We start from the raw sequence: 19,716 nt of genomic DNA on the forward strand, positions 1-19,716 counted from the left end.
TGGGGGTTGAAATGTCTAATATATTTATGGTGAGAGGAGATGTAAGCAGCAAGTTTGTTTCTTTACACAGAATGGTGGGTAGCTGGAAAACTCTGCCTGGGGTGGGAGACCCGACTGGTCACGTGATCCCGTTTGCCCCTCCCATTTAACAGCAGATGGGCAGCACCTGTGCATCTGTTTCCGAGGCCCTGCCCTCCAGATGATGTGACACTCACTTCGCACATGTTCACTGTCTCCGGCCGGGCGGTGTTTTCTTTTCCGCTCAGTGCTGAAGTGCATCATCTATGGGATCGAGGGAAGGGTCCTCACCTCCTGGGTGGGGGAGCCAGGGGTCGGGATCACTGTCTGTGGGCTGAAGATATTGCGTTCCCATCAGTGAGTATTGAGACCGATCCCAAGCGGGGAGATCCGATGTTGGCCATGAGCCCCGAACTGAGGACCAATTACTCATTTATTTTCTGATTATCTGGGATGGTCAAAAATGTGTAGACTTCACTTAATCTGCATTGAACGATCCAAACCTGGAGCCCAGGCTGTCTATTTCCGCAGAGTTGAAATGGGAGACCCACCAACATATCACGTGAGGCTGTTTACTGTTGATCTGCCCTGCCCTTCACTTTGTGATGCAAGATGATGTGGTGTGTGCTCAGAGTCCCCGGATGGGTCAGGATGCTTCCTCTATGTTGTGTTGGGGGATCTGACGTTGGTCACTGAGTCCCGTTAACTTCCCCCAACTCGCCTCATTTCCTGAGGCTGCTCACATTTGTCCTTGAGCTTTCTGGCTGTTGTGTCTTCTCCCGGACTGGGGTGGGTGAGAAAGGAGAACGTCCCAGGTTGTGGGGATCTTTGATTTCACTGCCTGCTTTACCAAGGGACTGGGAAGTCTAGGGGGGAGAGTGGTTTCTGTGATGTGCACATGGCCAAGTGGTTAAGCAATCTGAAGGTCATGAGTTTGAGCCTCAGGCCAGGCAGTGTGTTGTATCCTTGAGCATGGCACTTAACCACACATTGCTCCTGCACGTTTATAGCCCAGATGGATCAAATCACCAAATCCTGTTCCTGTGTCTTATGTATTACCATGACAGAATGATGGCTCCTTCTTATCCCATATTGTTTTGTGATGTGTGAGGGACAATAAAAGATTGTTCACTGAGATTATTATATTTGGCTTCAACATTTAAATTTCAGTGACTTTTGTTCTTAGCAACATTAAGCAGAAATGTTTGGTTCTCCTTTTCATTGTTAATGTGCTTCATTATCTCTCTGGTTAATGTTAGACCTGCGGTGAGAGGTTTATTGGAAGAAAAACCCCAGCTGGAAGCAAACCATGGCTAAAGATGTGGGAATAGCAACAAGTGAACTGGCCCGAGGACTGAGAGCATCAACTGGAGAGAACAACTCCGAATCAGCTGACTTGGAGATCCCAGTGAGTCAGTGAGGAGGAAGTTAGGTGAGTCTCATTTACTCAAACACTGGTCCTTTATACATTACATACCTGTACAATAGAAGGTGGGAAATAGTTGGTGAGACTGAATGTGCCCAGAAGAACCATTTATGCCTCTGTCAGACACAGTTGCAATCACACCAGGTCTGGTAATGTGCTTCCAGCAGCCCAGCCCTTTAAAACCACTCCCACTCTGTGGAAGTCGAATCTGGATAAAGTCACTCTGAGACCATACGGTACAAACTCTTTATTCCAGTAACTTACTTAGTTAGTCGCTCAAACAGGAACAGTCTGTGACTGTTCCCACCCAATCCACTAACTGACTAACAATTCCCCTTACACCACAGATATATCCATCCAGATACCCCCACACAAGACAGGCTGGAGCCAAAGATATTTACTACATGACAGGCTGTAGCCCCTAAAGACAAACTACAAAATAGTCATAATGGTTTACACACACAGAACAGACTGAAGCTATCCTATCTCTACATGTGATTGCGCAAGGAGATAAGCATCTTGAAACTCTAGCTAGCTACCCACAAGAAGAAACATGGCTCAGCACATCGGTTGATCATCAGCAGTTTCTTTCAGAAAAACAGGCTGCTATTGTTTAACGAAGTGTTAACCATTTTACAGACTTTATCCTTCCCTCCTTTTGATCATTACATTATCAACAACGCAGTAACTTCTTACAGAGATAGCAACTGATGACAGCATTGACTTATCAGTGGGTAAAGACAGGGTACAACAGTAATTGTAACAAAGATATGTACAACTATTAGGACATAATGCAGTATCATGCCCCACATATTACCAAACAGGCCTTCAAAGATCACCATTTCGACCCTTCGGTGAACCCGTGTAAATCCTGCCCTACTTTCTTGATGCTGTCAATCTCCTTTGCAGTGTGCTCGGAGAGGGGTGTAATGTTAGTAGATTCATCAGGGATATACGTGCAGCATTCTGTGTCAATAACAGCACAGGTTCCCTCTTTCTCAGCTGGGATAAACTCTAAAGCTGTACAATTCTGTATGACTGTTTGCCAGATTGCAATCATTTCAGTGGGTATTTCTGTTACTTGGGCCTGTGTTTCCATCAGGGCCCCTGCAGTATTGTGGCCAGCTCCTCAAGTGCTGTATCCAAATTGATTATCTGTCATGAATTCCTGGCTACTCCATAGGAGAGAAAAGTAATCATCCAAAATCAATCAGTCTCAGTTGTTCCTCTCGGCTGCTGGGCACCAGCAAGTATGGCCAGGATGCATGTTTCCCAGTATTGGAAGTTCTATTTGATGGGGACCTGAGACACCATCCCTCAAAACACTGACAGCCACAGTCATCTCTGACTGGACCACAGGTCCTCATCTCACTTCCCCGGATGTTATTTGAGAAAGCCCAGGCTGAGAGTTCCTCACTCTGGTTGAGCAGGATTACTGACATTGGAACCATAGTTTTACCATGCTGTGGAATTTCAGCTCAAACCCAGCAGGCCCCTAGTTCTACCTGTTTGGCATAGGTATGACAGAAAGACGGAAATGTGTTAACATGGGGGCCCCCGGATGCTGGGGTGAGCCCTCTCAAAGACATAAATATGAACACCCCTAACAACCAATACATTTTCCATTAGTCCGAGAGAGACCTTCTATTCAGTTCCTTCAGTAACAAGTTTGGCGCCTAATGATGTATCCACCGAGATTGCCCCTTCAGTTTCACAGCCATGGGAGCGGTCGGTAACACCTGATCTGGCCCTCTCCACCGCAGTCCGAGTTTCCCTCAATCCCAGTTCTTCATCAGGAAAAAAAATCCCAGGTTCCATGGTGCAGAGTAGTTCTCTTCCTTGTAAGCCTGTCATACCTGTGAATATATGCTTGGAAAATTTTGGTTAGTTGGCATATATATTTCCCCATGTCTTCCCCTCGGGTATGAATATCCAATTTTGCTGGTAGACTTTCTGGGAGCAATGGTACACAAGCTCTTAGTCCCCAGGGTGTCTTCATGGGCCGTCCATAAATGATTTCAGCTGGTGACAACCCTGTTTTCCCCTGTGGGGTAACCCTCATGTGGAACTGGGTAACGGTAGGACCATCAACCATGTGAGTCCAGTCTCCACTGTTAGTCTGGCCAGTTTTCTCTTCAGAGTGCCATTGGCTCTTTCCACTCTGCCAGCGGCCCGTGGGTGGTGTACACAGTGGAATTGTTGCTGGATAGCTAGTTCGTTACGTACCCCTTTGTTTACCTTCATCACGAAGTGTGGGTCATTGTCAGAGCTCAGCATCTCTGGCAGGCCGTACCTGGGAAGTATTTCCCGTAATAATACCCTCACAACAGTCATAACAGTATTATTGGTAGTCTACTAAACACATCAATAATAACTAAGCAGCATCTATAGCAATGTACTCTAGGTAATTCAATAAAATCAACTTGTAGACACAAAAAGGTCCACCTGGCAAGGGGGTCGTACCCGGTGTGCAGGGTACAGGTTACCAACCATTCCCTCCTTTCCCAGGTGTGTACAATTATGTATATAATCGGCCAATATTGGTAAAAACTGTGTAGGAACACAAACCTGTTCCACTGGGGTGATCCAAAAACCTAGGTTGGGGTCTTTCTGGCACCCCATCAGATGCCCTGTTTGCACTCCTCCTCAGAGGCGTCCCCCTGAGAAGAACAAAACTCGAGGTAGCTGTAGAGCGGTGAGTAAGTTGTTTACAAAGGTGGCATTACTAATGGGGTGGCCAGAGGAAGTTAGGAATCCCCACGTTCCCAGAGAGCCCCGTAGTCATGTACAATTCCAAATGCATAACGGGAGTCTGTGTAAACGTTCCCACTTTAGTCTGTTGCTGGGATACAGGGATGAGTCAGAGCAAACAGCTCAGCCTTCTGGGCGGAGACAGCTGCTTCAAAAGATGCCTGCTTAATTGCTTCACCGTCCATCATTATTGCATAGTCAAAATATTGTTATCCTGCTGGATCCACTAAAGAGCTTCCATCCTCATAAAACGTTGCCTCGGGATTGAGGGGATATTGCTAAATGGATGGGAGCGTCTGTCCTTCTTTTGTGGTGATCCGGACAGGGGGGCAGTTGGTGCAACAGACTTCTTGGCCTGAAATTGCACAGAGATGGGGTACAGCATCTTGGGATCGGTCAATATTAAAAGGTTGTCTTACCAGATATCTCGTCTTCACCTCAGACTCCTTCCCATATTGGACTAGACCCGTGGCCAAGTCTTGCCAGTCTCCCTCGGTGCTGGAGGCTTGTTTTGTTAGGGTGTAGGCCAGGAACCCTGGGATCTTTGGCTTGAACCTAGTGCAAACCCTAATGGTGGTATGGGGAACTACCAGTTCTGTCTGTCGCCAAAGGAAATCTGGAAATTCGGCCAGTAATGCAATACCGTCTCTTCCTTTAACCTGTCTAATCACCGTGACTGGGAACTTCTGTCCATCAAGTGGTGCATAATATTGGCTTTCCTCAGTGGCGCACCCTGTAGGGTCAAAGCACAGAGTCACATGAGGGTCGGCTGCTGGCAGAAGGAGTGGAGTCCAAATTAAGTGCCCTCCACTTGGGGGTCGGAAACTGGGGAAGCTGTCGGTTGTTCACCTGTCAAGGGTGACAGCATTGTCTGTGCAAAGAATCTCGACTTCCAACAGACAGAGCAAGTCTCTCCCTGCAAGATTACACCCCCGTCTGGTGGTGACTGTAAATGAAACCTCACCCTGGTTCCCCTGGAATTTCACCTGCAGTGGCTGGGTACGTGAATACGTACGTTCCATGCCTTCGAACCCAGACAGAGTGATTGTAGCATCTGATAGCTGGAATCACTTTTCCGATACTATTTCCTGATCGAGACTGGTTGTGGTTGCCGTCATATCAATCATAAATGGAACTGGATTTCCAGCAACTTGCAATATTACATTGGGCTCTTCCTGACGGTTGGCACTCATGGTTGGAAGCATCTTCTTGACAATTTCTAAACGGGTTGTTGTCCCCACCTGTCCCTTGGTAGGTTTTTGTTCCCATTTCTGTTCCTCAGATATAGCCTGCTCGCGTCCTTCTTCCAGCTGAGCATATTCACCTTTAATATTAGTTCCCTTCGGGGTTGATCGAGATTCGAAAGTTGGGTCCTAATGATATGTCAAAGCTTGTCGCATTAGATTTCGGTCATTGTCAGTCCAATCCATATTATTTGTTTTAATCATGTTGGCGAACTTAGTTGCTAAGCATTGGAGCAGTAGGGCATTGAACTGGGGGGACAGATTCCCATCATTAAAGTCTTGGTCTCCTGCGAAGGTGCCGTAGCAGGCCACAAATCGCTCTCAATAGTCTGGTCCCGATTCCCCAGGCTTAGGTTTGCATTCAGGTACTTTAGTGATGTTTACAGGTTGCTGGAGAGCCCTTTCGAAGGCTTGAATGATCTGGTCCATCTGTTCATTCTCATTATGTTTTCCCATCTGTAACTCCTGATAGGTTTGGTATCTCAATTCTGCCTTCCATTTCCACCCCTCATCAGCTGAGAGAATCATGCAGGAGAGACCGAATAAATCTTGCAGAGTCGCATTAAACATTTGTATAGTACTGTGGACACACTGAGCAAACTGTGCTGGTTTTTCTTTTCTATCTGGGGCCTGATTCATGATCATTATCATTTCTTGAGGCTTCCAGGGAGCATACACAGGATTCACTGAGGGCTGTCCCTCCTCCTAGTCCTAGGGGGAGCATTTGCTACTGCTGTTCAGGAGGATTTAAACTAATGTGGCAGGGGGATAGGAACAAGTGCAGAGAGACAGAGGGGTGCAAAATGAGAGCAGAAGCAAAAAGTAGTAAGGTGAAAAGTAAAAGTGGCAGGCAGTCAAATCCAGGGCAAAAATCAAAAGGGCCACTTTTCAACATAATTGTATAAGGGCTAAGAGTGTTGTAAAAACAAGCCTGAAGGCTTTGTGTGTCAATGCAAGGAGCATTCGTAATAAGGTGGATGAATTGAATGTGCAGATAGTTATTAATGAATATGATATAGTTGGAATCACAGAGACATGGCTCCAGGGTGACCAAGGATAGGAGCTCAACATCCAGGGATATTCAATATTCAGGAGGGATAGACAGGAAAGAAAAGGAGGTGGGGTAGCTTTGCTGGTTAGAGAAGAGATTAACGCAATAGAAAGGAAGGACATTAGCCTGGAGGATGTGCAATCGATATGGGTAGAGCTGCGTAACACTAAGGGGCATAAAACGCTGGTGTGAGTTGTGTACAGGCCACCTAACAGTAGTAGTGAAGTTGGGGATGGCATTAAACAGGAAATTAGAAATGCGTGCAAAAAAGAAACATCAGTTATAATGGGTGACTTCAATCTACATATAGATTGGGTGAACCAAATTGGTAAGGGTGCTGAGGAAGAGGATTTCTTAGAATGTGTGCGGGATGGTTTTCTGAACCAACATGTCGAGGAACCAACTAGAGAGCATGCCATTCTAGACTGGGTATTGAGCAATGAGGAAGGGTTAATTAGCAATCTTGTCATGCGAGGCCTCTTGTGTAAGAGTGACCATAATATGGTGGAATATTTCATTAAGATGGTGAGTGACATAGTTAATTCAGAACCAAATGTTCTGAACTTAAAGAAGGGCAACTTTGAAGATATGAGACGTGAATTAGCTAAGACAGACTGGCAATTGATATTTAAAGGGTTGACGGTGGATAGAAGCATAGAAAATAGGTGTAGTAGGTCATTCGGGCCTTCGAGTCTGCACCGCCATTCAGTATGATCATGGCTGATCATCCAACTCAGAACCCTGTACCTGCTTTCTCTCCATACCCCCGATCCCTTTAGCCACAAGGGCCATATCTAAATACAGCCAATGAACTGGCCTCAACCATTTCCTGTAGCAGAGAATTCCACAGATTCTCCACTCTCTGTGTGAAGAAGTTTTTCCTCATCTCGGTCCTAAAAGTCTTCCCCTTTAACCTTAAACTGTGACCCCTCGTTCTGGACTTCTCCAACATTGGAAACAATCTTCCTGCATCTAGCCTATCCAATCCCTTTAGAATTGTATACGTTTCAATAAGATCCCCCATCAATCTTCAAAATTCCAGTGAGTATAAGCCTAGTCGATCCAGTCTTTCTTCATGTGAAAGTCCTGCCATTCCAGGAGTCAATCTGGTGAACCTTCTTTGTACTCCCTCTATGGCAATAATGTCTTTCGTCAGTTTAGGGGACCAAAACTGCACACTAGGTGCGGTCTCACCAAGGCCTTCTACAACTGCAGTAGAACCGCCCTGCTCCTGTACTCAAATCCTTTTGCTATGAATGCTAGCATACCTTTCGCCTTTTTGACCGCCTGCTGTACCTGCATGCCTCCCTTCAATGACTGGTGTACAATGACACCTAGGTCTCATTGCACCTCCCCTTTTCCTAATCGGCCACCGTTCAGATAATAATCTGTTTTCCTGTCCTTGCAACCAAAGTGAATAACCTTACATTTATCCACATTAAATTGCATCTGCCATGAATTTGCCCACTCACCTAAGCTATCCAAGTCACCCTGCATCCTCTTAGCATCCTCCTCACAGCTAACACCGCCGCCCAGCTTCGTGTCATCCGCAAACTTGGAGATGCTGCATTTAATTCCCTCATCTAAATCATTTATTATATATTGTAAACAACTGGGGTCCCAGCACTGAGCCTTGCGGTACCCCACTAGTCACTGCCTGCCATTCTGAAAAGGTCCCGTTTACTCCCACTCTTTGCTTCCTGTCTGCCAACTAATTCTCTATCCACATCAATACCATACCCCCAATACCGTGTGCTTTAAGTTTACACACTAATCTCCTGTGTGGGACCTTGTCAAAAGCCTTTTGAAAATCTAAATATACCACAACTACTGGCTCTCCCCTATGCACTCTACTAGTTACATCTTCAAAAAATTCTATAAGATTCGTCAGACATGACTTTCCTTTCACAAATCCATGCTGACTTTGTCCGATGATTTCACCTCTTTCCAAATGTGCTGTTATCACATCTTTGATAACCGACTCTAGCATTTTCCCCACCACCAACATCAGACTAACCGGTCTATAAATTCCCGGTTTTTCTCTCCCTCCTTTTTTAAAAAGTGGGGTTCCATTAGCCACCCTCCAATCCTCAGGAACTAATCCAGAATCTAAGGAGTTTTGAAAAATTATCACTAATGCATCCACTATTTATTGGGCTACTCTGGGATGCAGACCATCTGGCCCTGGGGATTTATCTGCCTTTAATCCCTTCAATTTACCTAACACCACTTCCCTACTAACATGTATTTCCCTCAGTTCCTCCATCTCACTAGACCCTTGGTCCCTTACTATTTCCGGAGGATTATTTATGTCCTCCTTAGTGAAGACAGAACCAAAGTAGTTATTCAGTTGGTCTGCCATGTCTTTGTTCCCTATGATCAATTCACCTGTTTCTGACTGGAAAGGTCCTTACATTTGACTTGACCAATCTTTCTCTTTTCACATATCTGTAAAAGCTTTTACAGTCAGTTTTTATGTTCCCTGCCAGCTTTCTCTCATAATCTTTTTTCCCTTTCCTATTTAAGCCCTTTGTCCTCCTGTACTGGTCTCTTAATTTCGCCCAGTCCTCAGGTGTGCTGCTTTTTTTTGCTAATTTATATGTTTCTTCTTTGGACTTGATACTATCTCTAATTTCCCTTGTCAGCCACGGGTGCACTACCTTCCCTGGTTTATTCTTTTGCCAAACTGGGATGAACATTTGTTGTAGTTCATCCATGCGATCTTTAAATGCTTGCCATTGCATATCCACCATCAACCCTTTAAGTATCATTTGGCAGTCTATCTTAGCTAATTCACGTCTCATACCTTCAAAGTTACCCTTCTTTAAGTTCAGAACCTTTGTTTCTGAATTAACTATGTCACTCTCCATCTTAATGAAGAATCCCACCATATTACCCTTACCCAAGCCTCGCACGACAAGATTGCTAACAAATCCTTCCTCATTGCTCAATACCCAATGTGGAATGGCCTGCTCTCTAGTTGGTTCCTCAACATTCATATGCAATGGCAAGCATTTACAGATTGCATGGATGAACTACAACAAATGTTCATCCCAGTTTGGCAAAAGAATAAACCAGGGAAGGTAGTGCACCCGTGGCTGACAGGGGAAATTAGGGATAGTATCAAGTCCAAAGAAGAAACATACAAATTAGCCAGAAAAAGTGGCACACCTGAGGACTGGGAGAAATTCAGAGTCTAGCAGAGGAGGACAATGGGATTAATTAGGAAAGGGAAAAAAGATTATGAGAGAAAGCTGGCAGGGAACATAAAAACTGACTGTAAAAGCTTTTATAGATAAGTGAAAAGAAAACGATTGGTTAAGACAAATGTAGGTCCCTTACAGTTATAAACAGGTGAATTGGTCATAGGGAACAAGGACATGGCAGACCAATTCAATAACTACTTTAGTTCTGTCTTCACTAAGGAGGACATAAATAATCTTCCGGAAATATAGAGGACCGAGGGTCTAGTGAGATGGAGGAACTGAGGGAAATACATGTTAGTAGGGAAGTGGTGTTAGGTAAATTGAAGGGATTAAAGGCAGAGAAATCCCCAGGGTAAGATGGTCTGCATCCCAGAGTGCTTAAGAAATTAGCCCAAGAATTAGTGATAATTTTTCAAAACTCCTTAGATTCTGGATTAGTTCCTGAGGATTGGAGGGTGGCTAATGTGACCTCACTTTTTTTAAAAATGAGGGAGAGAGAAACCGGGGAATTATAGACTGGTTAGCCTGACATCGGTGGTGGGGAAAATGCTAGAGTTGGTTGTGAAAATGTGATAACTGCACATTTGGAAAGAGGTGAAATAATCGGACAACGTCAGCATGGATTTGTGAAAGGAAAATCATGTCTGGCGAATCTTATAGAATTTTTTGAGGATGTAACTAGTCGAATGGATAAGGGAGAACAAGTGGATGTGGTATATTTGGATTTTCAAAAGGCTCTTGACAAGGTCCCACACAGGTGATTAGTGTGGAAACTTAAAGCACACAGTATTGGGGGTATGTTATTGATGTGGATAGAGAATTGGTTGGCAAACAGGAAGCAAAGAGTGGGAATAAATGGGACCTTTTCAGATTGGCAGGCAGTCATTAGTGGGGTACTGCAAGGCTCAGTGCTGGGATCCCAGTTGTTTACAATATATATTAATGACTTAGACGAGGGAATTAAATGCAGCATCTCCAAGTTTGCGGATGACACCAAGCTGGGCGGCAGTGTTAGCTGTGAGGATGCTAAGAGGATGCAGGGTGACTTGGATAGGTTAGGTGAGTAGGCATATTCATGGCAGATGCAACTTAATGTGGATAAATGTGAGGTTATTCACTTTGTTTGCAAGAACAGGAAAACAGATTATTATCTGAATGGCCGATTAGGAAAAGGGGAGGTGTTACGAGACCTGGGTGTCATTGTACACCAGTCATTGAAAGTGGGCATGCAGGTACAGCAGGCGGTGAAAAAGGCAAATGGTATGTTGGCATTCGTAGCAAGAGGATTTGAGTGCAGGAGCAGGGAGGTTCTACTGCTGTTGTACGAGGCCCAGGTGAGGCCACAGCCAGAGTACTGTATGCAGTTTTGGTTCCCTAATCTGAGGAAAGACATTCTTGCCATAGAGGGAGTACAAAGAAGGTTCAACAGATTGATTCCTGGAATGGCAGGACTTTCATATGAAGAAAGACTGGATCGACAAGGCTTATATTCGCTGGAATTTAGAAGACTGAGGGGGGATCTTATTGAAATGTATAAAATTCTAAAGGGATTGGACAGGCTAGATGCAGGAAGATTGTTTCCGATGTTGGGGGAGTCCAGAGCGAGGGGTCACAGTTTAAGGATAAAGGGGAAGCCTTTTAGGACCAAGATGAGGAAAAACTTCTTCACACACAGAGTGGTGAATCCGTGGAATTCTCTGCCACAGGAAACAGTTGAGGCCGGTTCATTGGCTATATTTAAGAGGGAGTTAGATATGGCCCTTGTGGCTAAAGGGATCAGGGGTATGGAGTGAAAGCAGGTACAGGGTTCTGAGTTGGATGATCAGGCATGATCATACTGAATGGCGGTGCAGGCTCGAAGGGCCGAGTGGCCTACTCCTGCACTTATTTTCTATGTTTCTATGTGTGGAAAATTAAAATCTCCCACAATCACAACCTTGTGCTTACTACAAATATCTGCTATCTCCTTACAAATTTCCTTCTCCAATTCTCGCTCCCAATCAGGTGGTTTATAATACACCCCTATAAGTGTTACTATACCTTTCCCATTCCTCAATTCCACACAAATAGGCTCCCTAAATGAGCCCTGTAATCTATCCTGTCAAAGCACCGCTGTAATATTTTCTCGGACAAGCATTGCAATACCTCCCCCTCTTGCCCTTCTGATTCTATCACACCAGAAGCAATGAAATCCAGGAATATTTAGTTGCCAATCACACCCCTCCTGCAACCATGTTTCACTAATAGATACAACATCATATTTCCAATTATCAATCCATACTCTAAGCTCATCCACCTTTCTTACAATGCTCCTAGCATTAAAATAGATGCATTCAAGAAACTTTCCACCTCTTCCTCTCTGTTTATCCCTCACAGTGCAAACAACTTTATTATCTCTTTTTTTCCTTCTCCCCTACATCTTCGGTCTGAGTGCTCCTACATCAGGGAGCAAGTTCAAATCATCTCTGTGTTAAATGTTTAACCATCCGAAGGTGACTGAAGGCAGCTGCAGGTTCATGAGGGACTGTTACTGTCAGATTCTGCAGTTCTTGCGGCTGCTCATCGCACCCAGGACTGAACCCTGGTCACTGAGTATTGGAGGTGTCCGTTCTGCTGATGTTAGCCTTAAACTAGACTGGTGTTTAATATTGTGGATCTGTGAAATATAAATCAGTTCTGTATCAAATCCCGTGTCTCAGGTACTTACTGTCTCTACCACACTCACAATGTACACTAGAAAGGCCACTCAGCCCATCTGGTTTCTGCCCATGTTTCTGTTCCATATCCGTATATCAAAATCTATCCCTGCCGTTCCCCTCTCGCTCACCCTGAGATGACAGGTTGCAACTAGTCACCACTCCGTGGGATAGGAGATTTCCCGTGAATTTCATGGAAACATATAAATGCACAACACATTACAGATGCTTTGTCCCACATTGCCGTGCCGACCATGTATCTTACTCTAGAAACTGCTCAGAATTACTCTACCACATAGCCACCCATTTTCCTAAGCTCCATGTACCTATCTGAGAGTCTCTTAAAAGACCCTATTGTATCCGCCTCCACCACTGTTGCTGGTGGTGCTTTCCACACACACACCACTCTTTGCTTAAAAAAGTTAGCTCTGACATCTCCTCTGTACTTACTTCCAGGCAGCTTAAACCTATTCCCCCTCGTGTTAGCCATTTCAGCCCTGGGGGAAAAGCCTCTGACTATCCACACGACCAATGCCTCTCATCATCTTAGACACCCGCATGATTTTCTCCAGGGTGAATAAGACGATGAGCTGACTGTGGTTTTGACGTTCTCTCTCTCTCCCTCTCTCTCTCTCTCTCTCCTTGTGTCTGACGTCACAGCCCCGCCTCACTCAGGCAATTAAAGCGACACTCACAGTAAATGAACCCGCGGTCTCGTAACACAATGCGCCTCTAAAGACTGACAGCAGACCAGTGAGTAAATCTTTGATGGTGCAGAGTCAAAAAACAAAAAGTTGCCAGCCTGAGTCAGGGCTTTGGGGCTCCAGAGAGAGATGGGGTCTAGAGTTTATGAGGAGGAGGAGGAATCAGACCAGCAGGATGTGGCTACAAAAGGAAGGTCAGAAACATTTGTAAACTGGTTGACTGAAAAAAAGGTGGTTAATTTCAGGCAGTAAATGTGGAGAGGAATAAAAATACAATGTTTAGGCCGAGCCCCTTCAGCATGCCTAGACTGTGTACTCCGATGCTTAGTTGCTCTCTGAATTGCAGAGTTCCTCCAGCGTTTTGTGTGTGTGCGTCTCTGTATTTCCAGCAACTGCAGAATCTCCTGTGTTTTATAACTGCATTTTACTTTGGCATTAGATACACGTTGATATTGAGTATATTGTTTATGGGAGCCGCTTTCTGCATTAAAACAGCTGTAATTTTTTTCTATACACACTATTAAAAAAATGAGGTATGGACATTGAAACAGTGCTTGCAGAAATGGTTAATGGCACCGTGTTTACCCATAAGGCCATGCGTTAAAAATTTCGCTAGTGCTGAAGCGCCAATGAAATGCGCAGCCGTCAGCCTGTGGACGTCCCTGAGTTTCACGCATGCACGCAGTACACTGAAGGCCTTGAAAATGTCGGGTGCAGGTAAGAGCGATTCTCCATGTTTTTATCTTAAACACCAAATTCACAACAATTACTGTGAAATCCGGACACCGTGGCCAACAATTCCGGGACAGTCCTGCCCTCTTCCCTCTCTCTCAGCCCCACGATCCGTACACACGCCCCGGGGAGCTTCCGGCTGCAGAGTGAATGGGATCCGATGGATCTTTCAGACAGAGCTGAGCTCCAGCTATCTAAATGCAAGGATTAGGAACTCAGAGAAAGGGAACAAAATCTTTTACATCAGCAATTGAGAAAATCACCTTTGTTCTACCTCCAATCACAAATAAGAGAAAATCTGAAGATTCTGGAAATCCAAGTAACACTCACACAAAATGCCGGCAAAATTCAGCATTAGTACTCTTTTCCGTAGATGCTGCCTGGCCTGCTGAGTTCCTCCAGCATTTTGTGTGTGTTACTTGTTCTACCTCCTCTTGTTTTGGACTTTTCTACCCGTGAGAGCATGTTTTGTCCCATTCTCTCTGAGTACATAATGATATCAAACACCTTTGTCTGGGGAAGCAAGTAGCTTTCACATCACAAATGTGCCAGACTCCAGTGAGACAGACTACTGCCCTTCCCTTCATATTCATTGGCATTGCCATCACTGAGTTCACCACTGTCAGTCATTGGGGGAGGCTTCAGGGGAATACAGAAACTGGTGATACTTGTGTGTATTCTGATGTTGCAAAAGTTGCTGGAAAATTTGCAAGTGGGAAGAAGTGGAGTGATATTTGGAAATCTGACTTTTTAAAGTGTAACTTAGCAAGCAAACCACATATGGACAATATGCAAAAACTTTGGTGAGAAAATCCTTCATTACCCATTACAGGCCTGCTACATAGGTTGTGAGAGAGTGCAGATGAACTGGATCGAACCCAGAGGAGATCAAAGTTCCTATTGACAGTGATTTGCTAGCTGTGAAAATGAAAACCTCTCTATAAAAAAATTCACTGTGCACATCTTGTCACTGGGTAAAAAAAATGCACAGTGCAAGTCTTATGTACACACTGGTTATTACAAATTAGAGTGGGTATTGGAGGGAAGATGGGGAGACCTGTAGTGTCCCTGATGCCCTCACTTACAAGAAATGCATCCAGCTGCAGCTTGTAACCCTGCACTTTAAGGAGTTGGAACTTGAAACGCATATGGGGATTGATGGTCATTCCAGATACCAGCACTCTGCCCAGTCAGGAGATGATTTCTATTCCAACTTGGGTTTAACCTCACTGTAACAGTGTGATACCAAATCAAAACTTGGCAACTCAAGTAATCTCATCTGAAATGTTGTCCTACACCCATTGATGGATTTTGTAAATCTTCTACAGGTTAAAAACGAGAAGGAATTTGTCTCCAGGGATCCCAAACACAGCACGCCAGTTTTGTTGTCTCTGTCTAGATATTTAAGAAGTGGAGCAAGGGATTCAATCGACCATCCTTCCTGCTCAGACTGTGGGGAGGGATTCACTCGGTCATCTGAGCAAGTAGCAAGCCCGGCATTTTACACAGGAGAAAGGCCGTTCACCTGCTCAGACAGTGGGAATGGATTCACTCTGTCATTTCAACTGAAGGTACATCAGCAAGTTCACACTGGGCGAGGCCATTCATCTGTTCTGTGTGTGAGAAAGGATTCTGCCGGGCATCCCACCTGTGGACCCAAGAGTCAGATCACACTGGGCAGAGGCTGGTCATCTGCTGAATTTCGGGAAAGGGATTCTCTCGGTCATCTGACCTAATGGCACACCAACGTGTTCACACCAGGGGGCAGCCATTCACCTGCACAGTCTGCGGGAAGGGATTCACTCAGTCATCCACCCTACTGGAACATCAGCGAGTTCACACTGGGGAGAAGCCATTCACCTGCTCAGAATGTGGGAAGAGATTCACTCAGTCATCCACCCTACAGATTCATCAGCGAGTTCACACTGGGGAGAAGCCGTTCACCTGCTCAGTCTGTGGGAAGGGATTCACTCAGTCATCCAGCCTACTGAGCCATCAGCGAGTTCACACTGGGGAGAAGCCGTTCACCTGCTCAGTCTGTGGGAAGAGATTCACTCAGTCCTCCCACCTACTGAGTCATCAGCGAGTTCACACTGGGGAGAGGCCATTCACCTGCTCAGTCTGTGGGAAGGGATTCACTCATTCATCCCACCTACTGAGTCATCAGCGAGTTCACACTGGGGAGAAGCCGTTCACCTGCTCAGAATGTGGGAAGAGATTCACTCAGTCATCCCACCTACTGAGTCATCAGCGAGTTCACACTGGGGAGAAGCCGTTCACCTGCTCAGAATGTGGGAAGAGATTCACTCGGTTAGCTAACCTACAGAGTCACCAGCGAGTTCACACTGGGGAGAGGCCATTCACCTGCTCAGAATGTGGGAAGGGATTCACTCATTCATCCACCCTACTGAGTCATCAGCGAGTTCACACTGGGGAGAAGCCGTTCACCTGCTCAGAATGTGGGAAGAGATTCACTCAGTCATCCACCCTACAGATTCATCAGCGAGTTCACACTGGGGAGAAGTCGTTCACCTGCTCAGTCTGTGGGAAGGGATTCACTCGGTTAGCTAACTTACAGAGTCACCAGCGAGTTCACACTGGGGAGAGGCCGTTCAGCTGCTCAGAATGTGGGAAGAGATTCACTCAGTCATCCCACCTACAGAATCATCAGCGAGTTCACACTGGGGAGAGGCCGTTGACCTGCTCAGAATGTCGGAAGGGATTCACTCAGTCATCCAACCTACTGGTACATCAGCGAGTTCACACTGGGGAGAAGCCATTCACATGCTCAGAATGTGGGAAGGGATTCATTCTGTCATTCTACCTACAGAGACACCAGCGAGTTCACACTGGGGAGAGGCCATTCACCTGCTCAGTCTGTGGGAAGGGATTCACTTAGTTATCTAACCTACTGGTACATCAGCGAGTTCACACTGGGGAGAAGCCGTTCACCTGTTCAGTCTGTGGGAAGCGATTCACTCAGTCACACCATCTGCAGAATCATCAGTTAGTTCACACTGGGGAGAAGCCGTTCACCTGCTTAGACTATGGGATAGGATTCACTCAGTCATCACAACTACTAGCACACCAGTCAGTTCACAGTGGGGACTGGCCGTTGTTATGAATCCCTGGGTTTCGTTTGCTGTGGACTGTCATTTTAAGAGAGAGAGATTAAGAAGGTGAATCAGTCTGACTTGCAGCTTGTTTACATCGCTTGCAGCTTGTTTAGTTTTAACCGAGGACACAGACACTCAGAGTCAGATGGAGACGAAGGAGGAAAAACTGAAGGATCGACACCAGGGAACGAGTGGCCAAGGGTCACTGTTTGGAACTTTCCTATCCCCACAAGGTGGGTTAATTATCGATTCACCGTACATCGAATGTGTGGTTGTCACCTTGTTTGATCCATAGGAGTGGATCGGATTTGGCGCATCCTGTGGAGACCACTTATGTGTTAACCCTTGCCTGGCTGTGGTGTTGTAGTTCACTTGGAGACGATACAACTTGTGACAAGTCACTTTCGGTGATAATTTGTATGTGGATTTGGAACGATGATGGATAAAATCTACAGCGACTGTTCTCTCGTTTTACCACCGTAGAACCTGTGGAATTCTACATATTTGCATTCTCTCACCATTTACCATGGATTACAAATCCCTCTCTCATCGCCTATTCTGTAGTTGAACGGAACTTTCATACTTTACCATCTCAAGACTCCAAGCCTTGTTTCCCCCAAGCTCAATAGTTTGGGAGTTACATTTACACACATTTATAAACTTAACACTGTTAACTTCTGTTTATCTTGTTTAAGTTGCAATATTACAAGTAGATTCTAATAAAGATAGATTTAACATCAAAACCAGACTCCAGGTGTAGTCTATTGCTGCTGGTTTGTTTCTAAAGCATTATGGTTCGTAAAAAATTTGGGGCGTGGGTCTGGGATATGAACAAATTTGGGGGCTATTGATCGATGAATTATCGATTTGATTGGGGAAATCCCTTTAGATTTATTTGTGTGGAAATCAGCAGCAGTGGATATTTATAAATTTCTGGAAGTGCCAACCCCTGAGGCATTAGGAAAAGCCAAAAGGAATGAATTGCTGACTGTTGCTAATGGGCTGAATCTTAAGCAGGTAAGGGGGTGTGAAAGACCAGGGAAGCATAAAACTGGGAGAGGAGGTAAAGGTAAAACAATAGGGGTTATATTATAAAATATAGGCATCCACCCCCTTTTTCAGAGACTAGGATCCCTGTTTCAACCGGTAATGATGTGTATTTCAATGTGTTCATCTCTCAGTCCTCGATTCTCTAAATGAAAGGGTTATCACATTTGATTTTTCTTCATATGATGACCCAACTATTTCAGGGATCGGTCTATTAAAACTTCATTGCACACTCTATAACAAATACTCTCTAACCACTTTGTTAATCCTCTGTGCAAAAAATGTCCATCTTCCGCAGCCCCGTGTTGCCCCAACCACTCACCTCCTACCCCTGTCATTGGCCCCACTTGCAGGTCAACCGTCTGCAGGTGTTTCGCCCCCAACGTGAATCCCTCTGCTCGCCACCAGCGTGGGCTCAGACATTTCCACAGATTTCCACCGGGACAAACATCCTGTCCGCCCCCTCTCACACCATCTTTTTCCTTTCAATAAAATCCCTCCTCTCCCTCCCCAGGGAACTGGCATCAAACCGACGGGCCGAGCTGTCTCCTCCTACCTCCCGGCGACACATCAGACTCCGGCCACAGAAGACGCTTCACAAACCCCCCAACTTCCCTTGGAAGAAAATGGAAATAAATCAAAAAACGGACATTTACTCCGCTGTGATGTGGAGTTTGAGGCCGGAGCGGGAGGCGAACTCAGCGGGGGTAACGCCCTCTGGACTTGTCCACCTCTGCGACTGGTGGTAACAAGTGATTGACATCGCTTTGCAACAATGGGAATAGCGCAGCCCCTGAATCCTCTGTTGACAGCGGTGGGGGAGGGCTGGTCACGTGATTATTAGCCCAGCTATTAAACTGATAAAGCCCGAGCTCACCAGCGCATGGATGACGTAAGACGCTGTGCACGTAAGGGCAGATCCCCATGTGGGAAGCCGATGCGTGACGTCAGGCGCGAGGGGGTCTGTGTGACATCACCTGTGGGGATGCGCTCACATTTAAATGCACCTTAATGTGTGTTTCTTATGATTTGAGAGGGACAACAACATAAATCACGGGTTTCATTACTGAATCCAGTGTTGTGAGATGTAAAGTCCCCTGTTATGTGTCCGGCTGTGCCGTGTTGTTTGGGGGCTATTGATCGATTAATTATCGATTTGATTGGGCATATCCCTTTTGATTTATTTGTGTGTGGAAATCAGCAACAGTGGATATTGATAAATTTCTGTGGGTTGGATGACGGAGTGAATCCCTTCCCACGTACTTCCTCATCCAAGTCATCCACTCTTGGTCTTCCTGGAATCATTCTTTGAAACTTCTCTGGACCCATTCCAATACAAGCACATCTTTTGCTCAGATAATAAGTCGGAAGTACAGGTCGGAATCTGCTCACCATACACCAACAGTGATCTGCCCAATGCGTTATAAAGCTATAGTATCACATCCTTGCTCTTATATTGCTAACATTGCAGTTGTCATCCTTAATCAACTCCATCTGCAAGCAAACCTTTAGCGCCTCTTGCTCAAGGACTCACAAGCACTTATGCACCTCTAATTTTTTCAAGTTTCTCCCATTTATTTTTTTTCTACGCCCAGTTACTTCCACCAAATCTACATGACTTGCATACACTGTATTTCAACTTCTACTTTGCTGACATTCTCCAGACCTATCGAAGTCCTTCTGCAGACTCCCGCTTTGCTGTAAACTACCTGTCCCGTACCTATC

General features: G+C 45.4%; 2 protein-coding genes across 2 annotated transcripts in view; one reads left to right on the forward strand and one right to left on the reverse strand.

Moving 5' to 3' along the window:
* LOC140721733 (NACHT, LRR and PYD domains-containing protein 3-like) overlaps positions 1 to 19,716 on the reverse strand; it is a 943,069-nt gene that overhangs the window by 415,253 nt on the left and 508,100 nt on the right. The window lies entirely within an intron of this gene.
* Positions 1 to 19,716, forward strand: part of LOC140721732 (uncharacterized) — a 77,998-nt gene that overhangs the window by 2,601 nt on the left and 55,681 nt on the right. The window contains 3 exon segments of the mRNA XM_073036527.1: positions 1,278 to 1,450; positions 13,689 to 13,813; positions 15,157 to 16,853. Coding sequence (XP_072892628.1) covers positions 15,564 to 16,853 — 1,290 coding nt within the window. The 5' untranslated portion in view covers positions 1,278 to 1,450; positions 13,689 to 13,813; positions 15,157 to 15,563.

This window comes from Hemitrygon akajei, unplaced genomic scaffold (genome assembly GCF_048418815.1).
Source record: "Hemitrygon akajei unplaced genomic scaffold, sHemAka1.3 Scf000060, whole genome shotgun sequence".
Taxonomy (NCBI): Eukaryota; Metazoa; Chordata; class Chondrichthyes; order Myliobatiformes; family Dasyatidae; genus Hemitrygon; species Hemitrygon akajei.